We start from the raw sequence: 12,358 nt of genomic DNA, 5'->3' as shown, positions 1-12,358 counted from the left end.
GCAGTGACCTCCTGAAACATCTAAATATATCTGCACGTTGTTTTCTGCTTATCAAACCATCCTCCTCTCAAATAAGCAGGGACTGGGAATGCACATTTTCCATTCAGATCCTCCCACAGAGTTGTAGAGAAGTTGTCATTGCATTTCTGTTCCCTGTATTTAAAGCAATGGATGCTCTGTTAGCTCTTGATCCCTTCCCAGCTGTCTGGCATTCTGTTGTACCCAGTATGAGAAGTCTGGACTTCTGAGGGAAGGCCGGAGTTGGCTTGAGGAGGCAGCAGCACGGGGGTACCTGCAGTGCAGACATGATAGGTTTTGACTGAGCTACAAGACGAGCATATGAAGGGCTGATGGTTGTTTTAAGAGAGTTGAATTTTAGTGATTTTATTATTTTGCCCTCCCACCAGAAGTATTGGAACATCCATCCAGGTCATGAGAGGAATAACTAATGTATGAGCTTAAGCTGAATGGAAACCACAACCAAAGAAAAAACCAGCAAAGGGCAGAGCTTGGAGGGTGGGATGGGCAGGATGTTCTGGGTATGGCCTTGGAAGCCAGCCTGGTTCAAAGCAGATACTGTAACTGAAAGTGAGTATGACAAAACATATCACTGGCCCTGGGAAGGTGATATCCCAGGTACTGAAGAGCAGTGGACACAGGGAGGCTGTAGGAGAAGCCACCTGCAGAACCACTGCAGCTTGGCAGAACCTTCTCTGGGGCTGTGGGCATGCATGGCCTGGGCAAGTTTCCTTGGAGAAGGTGCTGGTAGCTGAGGGAAAGGGAGAGGTCTGGCAGCAGTCACAGCAGGGGCGGCCACATGTGGGTGGTGGGCTGCAAAGAGGATTGCTGGCAGCATGGCAGAGCAGTCAGGAATGCCATGAGGCATTCCCATGGGATCTGGGAGGTGTCTGCTCATGTGGTGAGTTGACAGTAAGTTGTCTGCTCACTGGAGTGTGGAGGTTGCACTGAAGGACTTGGTTCATTGCATGGCACTCTTCAGCTGCATCTGCCATGACACTGTAGTAAAATGTAGCTTACAAAGCAACCGGGGCTTTCAGAGTCCTGTACCTCATAATTTTTATTGCAACTTGGGTATCTTTATTATTGTTGTAGCCAAAACTGAATGAGACCCTGTTTCTTTTGATGTTTTAATTATTATATTTTTTACTAAAGAAGGCAGACTGATGTTTCTCATAAGTTGACATGCAAGGCATAAAGATTTCTTTTGCTGTTATCCTCTCTGGATAACTTGCTTTTTAGGTGCAAACCTCCCATGTCTGGCTAAATATTGTTTTCTATTGAAGATATTTTGGATATCTGAAGACCTTGTAATATCATAATTGCCTTCAAGGGATGACCAAACCTTGTAAAGAGGAGCTGTTCTTAAAATGCACTGTTTTTATTACGTGTTGAGATTTGGCAATCAGCAGCCAGCTGGGGAGAAGAGTTCGGTAGATGCTGCTAAGCCTCGGGATGGTGGATGAGATGTTGATTCCAAACCTTGGGAACTACTTGGCTGTGAAAACAGAGACTTCATGTTAAAGAAATCCCAGAGTTGAACAAAACTAAATAAATAGACAGTCACCATTATTCAAGGTGCTTGTGCAAAAGGAAAAGAAAACAACCAAAAGATTAGACTGTGATAAATGGCCATTTCCCATCACCTCTTCCACTACACCTCCATAAAGTCAGTGTTTTAAGCGATTCCTTAAGACATTTCTCTGCTGGGGTTGAAGGTCTGCCCTGGCCAAAAGTTTGCCTCTGGAGCTGTGCCAGTCTCTGCCTTGGTGGGACAGACTCAGAGTTTCTGATAAGTTTGCAGATGCTTCTCATTGCTTCCTGCATGGCACAGTGCTTGACTGAACCTTCTTCCCGTTTCAGCCGGAAAGGATAGATCCCAGCGCCTCCAGGCAAGGCTACGACGTCCGCTCAGATGTCTGGAGCTTGGGGATTACATTGGTAAGTGGGGATTTGACCCCTTTCCTGCTGGGGAGCCTTGGTGCCCTTTGCAGTGGGATGGTATCACACATGGGAAGCCCAGCCCAGCTCCAAGCCCAGCCCAACATGTTTGCATGTTGTGATTGAAATGGGCACTTCCTGGCTCAGGAACAATCTAAATCCCATCCAGGCAGATGGTTCTCCTGAACCCCTGCAGATACCTTTGGCTGCAGCTGTATTTTGCAGCGAGCAGGATGTGAGCAGGGAAGAGGTGTTGGACTGTAAATGAGTTTTGTGTTCAAAGTCTGAGCTGAGGAGGGATGGTGAGTGTGGTGGTGCAGGGCAGAACACCCAGCCTGTGGGAATAAGCATCTGACAGCCCTGGCAGCTGCTGTACTTTGGCTGCACAGAGACTTTGTTTAATCCTGGATTCTGGTATTCTGATTCCTCACTGGCTTAACCACAGCACTGCAAGATGCACACACTGATGCAGTGAGAAACTTTTACCTTCTCCAGGTGGTGAAGCGGAAGAGAAAGCAGAAGCAATAACTTATGAACTAGTAGCTTCTGTCTTCCCCACTGATGTTTTAAAATGCTCATTTCCATTGTCCTGTGAGGAGCAAGGAGTTGGACTTGGTGATCCATGTAAGTCCTCTCCAGCTTAATATATCCTATGATTGTATGATTCTCATTATCCATTTTCTCTGGTAGTTGTTAGGATGCTTGGAGGATTTTACTCTCCTACACTGGTTTGTTGTACAGTCAGTGGCAGATGTGGAGGCATGGCCTGGCCAGGCTAAATCTGGCCGTGCTCCTCACACAGGCAGCATTTACTGCTGGGTGAAACCTTCCCTCCTCTTAGAACCATACAGGGAATAGGATGAAGAATCTCATCTAAGCCTTCCTTTTGAGTGTCCTTGCAGACATTCTGTTGCCCTGACTGAACTTAACCTCATGTAAACCTGCCTGGTGCTGTTGCTGTCTCCCTGCAGTACGAGCTGGCCACGGGGCGGTTCCCTTACCCCAAGTGGAACAGTGTGTTTGACCAGTTGACACAAGTAGTGAAAGGAGACCCACCACAGCTGAGCAACTCAGAGGAAAGGGAGTTCTCCCCCAGTTTCATCAACTTCGTCAACTTGTGGTAAGTGTGTCCTGCTGAAAGCACTTGGGCTTGTTTTGTCACTGCTGGGTATTTGACAAGGGTCATGTGCCCAGCACCTCCTGGCTTTTTTTCATGTTCCTGCACCAGCATGAGGGTAAGGACCTCTCACATTTCAGTGGTTTGTAGGTGATGGGGGACTTGTCCAGGTGGCAGCTGAAGGGCAGACATTGGAAACTGCTCTTCAGGGAAGGGGTGAGGAGAAAACCTCTGAGTGGCTGTGCTAAGGAGAGGCATGGTAAGACCCATGGTAGGAGGTTTGTGTGAGCAGATAGGGGCCTAGCCTGTGCATTCTGTTCCTTGTTGTCACAGAGCCTTGGGACAGACCTGCTGTTTGCCCTTTCTTCTGCAGTTTGAAGCCAGAGACACTGGGCAGCGTTGTCCCTTTATCGGGCAAAGAGGATCTGTACTGTCCTGCCTTTGCCTGGCAAGGCTGGGAGCCTTCCTGCCCACTTCTTGGGCTGGGCTCAGCACAGTGACTGCCAGGACCTGTGGCTGTGGCTTGCTGGGTTGTTGGCTTCATGCCTTGTGTGAATTGAATGTTGAGATCAAGACTGGAGATGGTTTTCTGCAGGCAGGGCCTCTGCAGCCCTGTGTGGAGGATCTGTGGTGCTGCTGAGGGGAGCTTGGGGAGTCTCCCCACCTGCCAGAGCTGTGGGGTCCTGCTTAGGGTAAGGGCTGATTGGGAATTTTCTGGTGAAGCATTTTTCTATCTAAATGAGAAAGGTGGTCAATATAATTTTGTTAACCAAAGCACAGGTGAGATCCATCAGTGTGACCTGCATTTGTCTTCTGGGACCTTCTGCCTTGAGCAGACCAGGTGATGGACATCCCCAGCACAGGGGTGGCCACCTCAAAGCTCTGTGACACAGGAAGGCTCAGCACTAGACAATTTCAACTTTCAAGAGGTTTTGTTTCAGAACTTTCCATCCTCTGGAGGTGATTTTTGGGTTTGGATTGTAGTCCAGTTCAGAATTACAAATTTTTAAGGACGCCAGCCCCCTGTGAGGAAGGCCTGGTTATTGTTTTGGGGATGCAGAAAATCAAGCATCAAGATGGTTTGTTGCTCAGAAGTTTCTATTTTTCAGTCAAAACTGAAACTGCAACTGTAGCATTTGCTTAGAAAGGTCAGAATTGCTTTCCTCGTGTACAAAACAAGCACTGGTGTGTTTCCACATAGTTCTCCATGGAGATGCCATATCATCAGACTTTGCAAAGCCAGGAACTTGCTGTGGTGCCCTGTGAGTTTGGCTCCAAATCATCCAGCAGAGGAGCCTGTGCAGCATCTCCATTAAACAGCCATGTCTTTGGATGCAGAACCATGGAATGGTTTGGGTTGGAAGGGGCCTTAAAGGCCACCCCATTCCAAGCGCCTGCCATGGGCAGGGACACCTTCCACCAGACCAGGCTGCTCCAAGCCCTGTCCAACTTGGCCTTGGACACTTCCAGGGATGGGGCAGCCACAGCTTCTCTGGGCAACCTGTGCCAGGGCTCTACCAGCCTCACAGCCAAGAATTTCTTCCTAATAAACTAATAAAACTACCATCCCCCTTGTCCTGTCACTTCCTGCCCTTGTAAGAAGTCCCTCTCCAGCCTTGCTGTAGGTCTCCTTTAGACCCTGGAGGGGGGCTCTATGGTCTCCTCAGAGCCTTCTGTTCTCCAGACTTATCAGGTCAGTTTGTATTTCCACCCCCTTTCCCCTTCCTGGGGCCGCTACTCCGGATCACACACAGCACACAGAGCCCGGGGCAGATTTCAGCCTGATTCTGGGTTTTGTTTAACCTGGTTTTGTAAATAATCTGACTTCTGCCTGGAGTATTAATGGGGTCTTCATAGCAACACTGCAATAAATATTTCTCGTAATAACCTTTAGTTTGGTGCAAACAGTGATCTGTGGGGTTACTAAGCTGGCAGGTCAGGTTCCCAAAGGCTGTGTGGTGGGTGATGACATAAACATCCCACAGATGTGCATCTAAGCGTCTTCTGGGTTTGTGCATTCAAGAGTCAGGAAAAATGTCGAAAGAGAGTCCTGCAGTATCACTGCTAGGATAGATCAGTGAGGAAAGGATATTGTCATAGAATCATGGAATCACAGAATGGATTTGGTTGGAAGAGATCTTAAAGCTCACCTGGTTTCACCACCTGCCACAGGCAGGGACACCTTTCCACTGGACCAGGTTGCTCCAAACCCCGTCCAACCTCGGCTTGAACCCTCCCAGGGATGGGGCTTCTCTGGGCAAGAAACATTTATTGAACATTTCAGTGTTAAAGAGTTCCTGATATTTCTTTCAGCACTGTGAATGCCTAGGTCGAACATTTTTCCCCTTCAGCCCAACTTCCTGAATTAGAGGCTTATCTGGAGTCCCACTCCTGGAACTGCTTCCTACAGCAGTTCAATTTTCTGCTCTGAAGTCTCCAGTCTGTGCTTGGCTTCAGCAGCTATGGAGCCCTGAGCTCCTGAGGATCAGGATCCTTGGAACTAGAGTTCCTGTGCAGTAGTGTGTGGCTCCTGGTGCTGCCAGTGGCCACCCCAGGCAAGCAGCTTCACATTGAGCTGGGAAAGGAATGAGAGATTTCTCAGAGTGCTTTAGGAAAGGGTGTGTGGACATTTGAGAGCAAAGCTCGGTCTGTGAGCTCAAGTTTTGCTTTGTTGCCTTACAGGTGTTGCAGGAGCAGATTGGAGCCCCCAGAGAGCCTTGATGGGGTCAGGCAGGGAATTACTCTGGGGTGGCAGAAGCCTGGAGAGGGCTGTGTGGGACCAGTCACTGGTTTTGTGCCCCCTCTGCCCCACAGGCTCTGGTGACCCTCAGCTGCTCCATGGGGTGGAGCTGTGGTGTGTGCTGGAGTGTGTGCTCCACTGTGGTGGTGCTGGAGATGGAGAAAGGCCCAGCCAGAGCTCCTGGGGATGGAAATGCAGCTGTTGGGAATTAGAGTGACTCCCTTTGTTTGGGAAAGGTGCCATATCCACCCATTTTCTTCTCAGTGGTGCAGCTCTGGCTCCTGGGGCAGGGGCTGTGGTGTCAGTGTCACCCAGTCCATCCCCTCTCTCCACCATGTCCCCTGGGACAGGGCTTTGGTGGCCTTTGGTGCCACTCGCTGGCCCCTGCCCACACAGCTGGGATGCCTGGGAGGGAGGGAGGCAGCTCCTGTGGTCACTCACAGTGCAAGGATGGATTTTCCGGGAAACCACAGGCAGTGAGTCCCCCTGGACAGCAGTGGGCTCAGCATCATGTCCTGTAAAAATCCGTATTTGATGTCTGTAACATTTTCCCCCATCCCACCTTCTCCTAATTCTCTTTCTGCTTTCTTTAGCCTTACAAAGGACGAGTCCAAAAGGCCAAAGTACAAAGAGCTTCTGGTGAGTGCACAGTGTATCTGAGCTGGGGTGGCTCTGCAGTCACACAGCAGGGCTGGGACACACGTCCCCTCCTCAGGCCATCCTGGCAGGGTGTTCAGCTCCAGGGCTGGAGGAGGAGCACCACCTCCATGCCACTGCCATGGGTGTCTGTCCAGCAAGGCGAGAGATCAGCAGGGGAAGGTGCCCTGTGGCATCAGATCAGGGTCCCTGCAGGGCTGTGAAAGGGGTTTGCCTGGTGTCCCGGCCCAGGGCCACCCTGACATTACAAACCCGCTGCTCTGAGCTGGGTCTGGCCAGTGCGGCCTCCTGGGCAGAGCTGAGAGTCAGGGTTCAGGAGAGCAGGGCTTGGGTTTGACTTCCACAAGCCACTCCCTGTCTCTCCTATCAGCTCCTGACACTCTAGAGTCCTGTCCTACCTCCATTAACCTCCCACATTAAAGACAGATTCCCAATGTGGAAAAGCCACAGAGCAAGCTGTGTCCTGTGGCCACCACTAAGCCCTGTGTTCTTGCACCAGGCAAAATCACCTGCTCAGCTTTTATCTGGGGAGCCAGCATGTGGCAGGAGGGCAACTTGTAACCTTGTTTTTTATCTGATTTCAGAAACATCCCTTCATCCTGATGTATGAGGAACGCACAGTGGATGTTGCATGCTATGTTTGTAAAATCCTGGATCAAATGCCAGCAACTCCCAGCTCTCCAATGTACGTGGATTGATATTGCTGCTACATCAAACTCTAGAAAAAGGACTGAGGGAAACAAGCTGTAAAGAATTTTCATCACATATTGCAGTGTTTTTAATGCTCGCCCAGACACCATGTGCAATAATATTGGTGTTATTTCCATCCTGTCTGTATACTGTTGTCACATATAAAGTGCATCCCTGTAATACCTGATCACACAGTGTTAGTGTTGGTCACAGAGAGACCTCATCTTGCTCTTTTGTGGACATATTCATGAAATGTGGAAATAAGTACATTTATTTGTTGACCGTGATTGGATAGCACCTAAAATTAATTTCTAGACTCAAAACTTGGAGAACTTCTCAGCAGCTACTGGAAAGATTTTTCTCTCAAACTCTTCCAATTGTTGTTTCAAGTAATAATAAAAAGCAAACAAACAGAAGTTAGGCGTTGTCTGTCTGAACATTAAGAGACTTTGCCTGGCGGGAGAAGAACTTGCTTAACCAACGAGATGCTTTGCCTTCTGGAGCTGGGAAGGCAAAGGAGAATTTTATTCTTCACAAAGTGCAATAGATTTACTGCTATGAAATTCTGTTGCTTTACAGTCGCAGTGTACTTTCTGGGGACAGTGTGCTCAGCTGAACTTCCTGTTAAAGAGAGATCATGTTAAATATAGTGAATATGTCTTTACCAAAAATATGTTGCATTGAAAGAGGCTAACATTAAACTATTGAGATGGGACATAATGTATTCTTCCTCCTTTTACCAAGCCAGCCACTCTTCACTCTTAACTAGGTGTCCTGTAAATTGTTACCTGGTAAGATAAGACCTTTGACCTGAAGAATTATTAAACTACTTGATTGAATTTAACCTGCTTGTGACCTGGTTTATAGTGCTCACCACCCTCTGGCTTTGCTTTGCCTTTGCCCAGTGCTGTCCACAGAGGCTGCAGCTGCTTTAGTGTGCTGTGAGTTCTGGCCACTGTTTGTCGTGTTCCTTCTGTCCCCAGCCCTGGTGCTCTTGCCTTTTCACTGGCCCAGCCCTCCCAGCCCAGTGTCCCTCCTGAGTCCAAACCTCAGCTCTTCTGTCTCGCCACTGCCGGCAGGATGGACGGGTGTCCTGGGCTGCCACGGGCTCTGTGCCCATCACACTCTGCTGACCTTGCTGGAGACTGTTCACCACCTTCTGGATACTGAACCTCTTTTGTGACCCTCCATAACTCCTGTTGCTGCACCCTGGAGTGAACCTCCCTGAGACTGGTGGGTGCAGAAGGAGATGAGGGAGTGTCTAATGCCTTGAGGATTCTTAACTGGCCCAGCAAGGCCGGGCAAGCTGTCATCTTCTGGCCCATTCCTAAGTGAAGCAGCACATCAGGCTTTATTCTGTTGGTTTTAATTGACGTATTTTTCAGAGATTAATTTTTCCTGAAAACTTCTCCAAACATTGCAGTTTTCAGGTTGAGTAGCACACCAGGGATAAAATGGAAGCTACAAGGGTCTCTGCTTTCCATTTTGGGCTGGTTTAGGCACTTGCTAGGACTTCACCAGTGTTGGAGCAACCTCTTGTGAGAGCTCTGCAGCCAACCTGGACCCAGGCTGCCATGGGAGTGAGGGCACTGTGGTGCTGGCAGGACCCCAAGGAAGGGCTTCAAACCAAAGCTACCGAGTGCAAACCAGGCTGGTGCGGGAGCACCGAAGACCAGCCCATCCCAGCTGGGAAATGAGAGCCAAGCCATGCTCCTGGGACAGCTGGTGTTCCTGCACCACAGAGGTGACATCTCGCAGCACTGCACGTCTCCCACTGGCACCGAGGCCGGTGTGAGCCCTGGGGATCCCTTAGTCCTGGCCTTCCTGGACTCTGTTCCTCTTGGGCTGCTCCTCAGGCGAGGTAGTCACCAAAGTCTTCCCAAAACAGACAAGGCAGAGCTTTCTGGAGTAACTGGTCATTCCTGGCAGCTCTGGTGCATCCCACGGAAGAGTCAGTTGAACCCGTACATGGAGCGCGTGAAGTGATTCTGCCCTCAGCCCAGAGCCTTTCTCAGGTAACTCCCCATGGAGCTGTGATTCCTCTTTCCAGCCTTCAGCACCCTCTAATGGGACCATGGACCCTCTGTGTCCCATGGGGCAAGGGCAGCCACACGTGCACAGGCTGTCTGCCTCCACTGTGCATCTCCCCAGTGACAGGGAGCCCAGAAACCTTTCAGAAGGCCAGCACACCCAGAACACAAGCACCTGCCTTGCTCTGCCCTTTTGGGAGGGCTGGGCCCGTGCTCTGGTGCTGACCCGTCTCAAACAGCAGGACCAGTTTGCTGGGAATGGAAAGGAAAAGCTCTGATCTGCCAGTGACAGTCAGGGCTGAGGTGCTGTGGCCTGGGTGACCATACAGGACAGGTTTAGCCTATTCAACATAGATTAATACCAATTATTAAGGGTGCACAATTGATTGCAATGTATCTTTGTTAAAAAAAAAAAAAAAAGAAAAAAGGTGTATAGTGTTCAGAAGCTGTGAAAATAGTGTAAGAACTGTACATTGTGAATTCTGGTTATTTTTTTCTTGTACCATAGAAAAAAATGTATAAAAAAATATCAAAAAGCTGATGTGCAGGGACTTTGCCTTATTGTCTGTAAAATGAAGCTCAGGAACATAACTGCTTCAAAGAGCTTCCCAATATTTTATCTGGTATCCTGGTTTGACTTCCTCCTCTATTTAAGCTATTATACATGGATCAGAGTGTTTATGTACTAATTCTATCCTTTTGCCTGCAGGTCAGTTGTAATAAAACTAAGATGCAACTGTGACCTTGTTATTTTCATTTTGTGAGGTCAGACATGAATGGGAAGGTTCACTAAGAGCTGTGGAATACCTGCCTTCAGGGTCTGTCCTCCAGGTGGAGGAGGGAAGCAGCCTTTGAATCTGGTTGTGCTAAATAAAAGAAGTGTAGGGAGCCCTGGATATATTCTCTCTCTCTGGAAGACTGCTGGGCCCTCTGCGTGATGTGGGTGCCTCTCAGGTGGGCACTCGGAGGTTCTGGAGTTTCTCAGGACCTGTGAGGAGGGCAGGTGGCTGTGCCCATGCCCCAGGAAAAGGGCAACCAATACTCCCAGTCTTGCAGGCTGATTCAGTTTTGCAAGAGCAGCCAAGGTCTGCAGAGCTCAGATATCTCAGAACCCCAGGTAATTCCTACTGCCTGGTGCTGGGATAAGTGTCTCTCCTGCCTGGAAGCTATGGAGGGCTTGGAGTCTGCCCTGTCAAGTGGAGCCCAGGAGCCCCACTGGGAAAGAAGAGTGTCAGGGTAGAGGGCCCAGCCACGAGTGCCTGTTCTGCTCCACCTGCATGGATGGGATGGTCCCAGGAGTGCCCAGCTCAGAGAGGTGAAAGCCAGAGCATCCTGCAGGGATCACTGGTCATGCCACAGCTCAGGATCAGGAGTACTTGGGAATGGGTGGATCGCCTGGCATCAGCCCTTGCAGTGTCTCATCACTTGGAGGGTGACAGTTGTGTCAAGAGAAAGGAAGGCAGGTCATGGTGCTGAAGAAAGTCTTACTGTATAGAGATACACAGTGGGAAAGGTTCACGTGCCTGCAGTCTGTCAGTTTGCCTAAATTCCATGTTTGCACCACACCAAACCCTTTTCTGGAACTTCTTGTTGCCAGCATAATACTTTGGAGAATTTTGGATCACCTGCTATCCTCACTCTTCAGTCAGAATCCAAGATCGCTCATTTGGTGAAGGCAGAAGACAAAGTCTGAGCACACACCAGGGAGGGTCCTTCCCTGCTGGACAGCCACTGGAGAACCCAGATCCTCATCTTACAGTTCCATGGATTGGGGCTGCTCTGGGACTCTGTTCCTTTGGCACTGCCGCCTGCCTTTGCATCCTGGGATTTGCCCTGAGGAAGCTGTCACAGCTGAAGGACCTGACAGAAGCTGGTGGCTGCATGTGAGTCCACCTGCCCATCCCTGCACAGGGTGTTCCTGTGCTCTGCAGGAGGGAGAGGATCCCTCTCAGCTCTGTTCCCCTGTGACTGACATACAGGAGGGAACATATTTGCAGACATTTCAGTTCCTCTCCGCTGCTTCTTGTTGAACTCATGTTCCATTTTTCCTCTGGACTCTTCTCTTGCCCATCTGTCCTTCACTCCATTGCTGAGGGTCCCATTGTCACAGTGTCACTGCTGAGATGGTACAGAAAACCTCCCACCACGTCCCAGATGCCCCTGTTGTCTTCAACAGGATCCATGTCTGCACAGTGCCACTGTTACTGCTCCTGGGAGCCCTTGGACAATCCCAACCTTCCTTGCTTGAGTGACATATGATGGCTTTCTCCAGCCCCGGAGCTGGGATTCTTCCTGTGGACACCACAGTCCACACAGCCTCTCCCTGTGTTTTTCCATATTTGGTGCCAAGGCTGAGGAGCCAGTGTTTGGACCAGCCTTCCAGAAGACTTGGAGCCACTGGCCACTGCCTTTGCTCAGTGGCCCAGACTGGCACCTCACACCAGTTCCTCACACCTTTGTGCCCACTGGCCTGGCTGAGGTGCTTCTCAGAGTTTCACCAAGCATCAGATAACATCCAAAAGAGCACACTGTGGTCTGTTATGGTTATTGTGTGTCTGGGGAGCTCCAAGACCAGCTTTGAGGTTTGGATGAGCTCAAACCTGCCTGGACCCAAGCAGGGTGAATGCAGATGTGCTGGTGTCCTGTCAGGAGCACTTCGAATTGAATAGGTTGTATTCCCACTAATATTCTGGCATGGCTTCCCCTGGTCTTCATCCCAGCCCTGCGTCTCCTTTGGTGGCCAGGTGAGTACAAATGAAGGGTTCAGGCCTGTATTACAGAGGGCTCCCCTGTGCTGGCACTGCTAGGGCACCTCCAGTGCTGTGTCCAGTTCTGGGCTCCTTGTGATGAAAAGGACATTGAGGGGCTGGAGCGTGGCCAGAGAAGGGAACGAAGCTGGGGAAAGGTCTGGAGCACAATTCTGATGAGGAGCTGCTGGGGGGGCTCAGCCTGAAGAAAAGGAGGCTCAGGGGGGACCTTCTTACTCTCTGCAAGTCCCTGACAGGAGGGGGGAGCCGGGGGGGGGTGGGTGGGTCGGGCTCTGCTCTCAGGGAATGAGGAAAATGGCCTCAAGCTGTGCCAGGGGAGGCTCAGGTTGGACATCAGGAGGAATTTCTTCCTGGAAAGAGTGGTCAGGCCTTGGAAGGGGCTGTCCAGGGAGGTTTG

The 12,358-nt window shown here is 50.1% G+C and overlaps 1 protein-coding gene across 1 annotated transcript in view; it reads left to right on the top strand.

The window, feature by feature from the left end:
* Positions 1-8,007, top strand: part of MAP2K4 (mitogen-activated protein kinase kinase 4) — a 97,459-nt gene extending 89,452 nt beyond the window's left edge. The window contains exons 8-11 of the mRNA XM_051797536.1: positions 1,882-1,959; positions 2,931-3,079; positions 6,410-6,455; positions 7,058-8,007. Of these exons, the coding sequence (XP_051653496.1) occupies positions 1,882-1,959; positions 2,931-3,079; positions 6,410-6,455; positions 7,058-7,171 (387 nt within the window). The 3' untranslated portion in view covers positions 7,172-8,007. The remainder of the gene's footprint in view (positions 1-1,881; positions 1,960-2,930; positions 3,080-6,409; positions 6,456-7,057) is intronic.
* The last annotated feature ends 4,351 nt before the right edge of the window (positions 8,008-12,358 follow it).

Source organism: Manacus candei, unplaced genomic scaffold, assembly GCF_025592945.1.
Source record: "Manacus candei isolate 608988 ecotype Guabito, Panama unplaced genomic scaffold, ASM2559294v1 h1tg000047l, whole genome shotgun sequence".
Classification (NCBI taxonomy): Eukaryota; Metazoa; Chordata; class Aves; order Passeriformes; family Pipridae; genus Manacus; species Manacus candei.
This window is presented reverse-complemented; position numbering and strand designations above follow the sequence as displayed.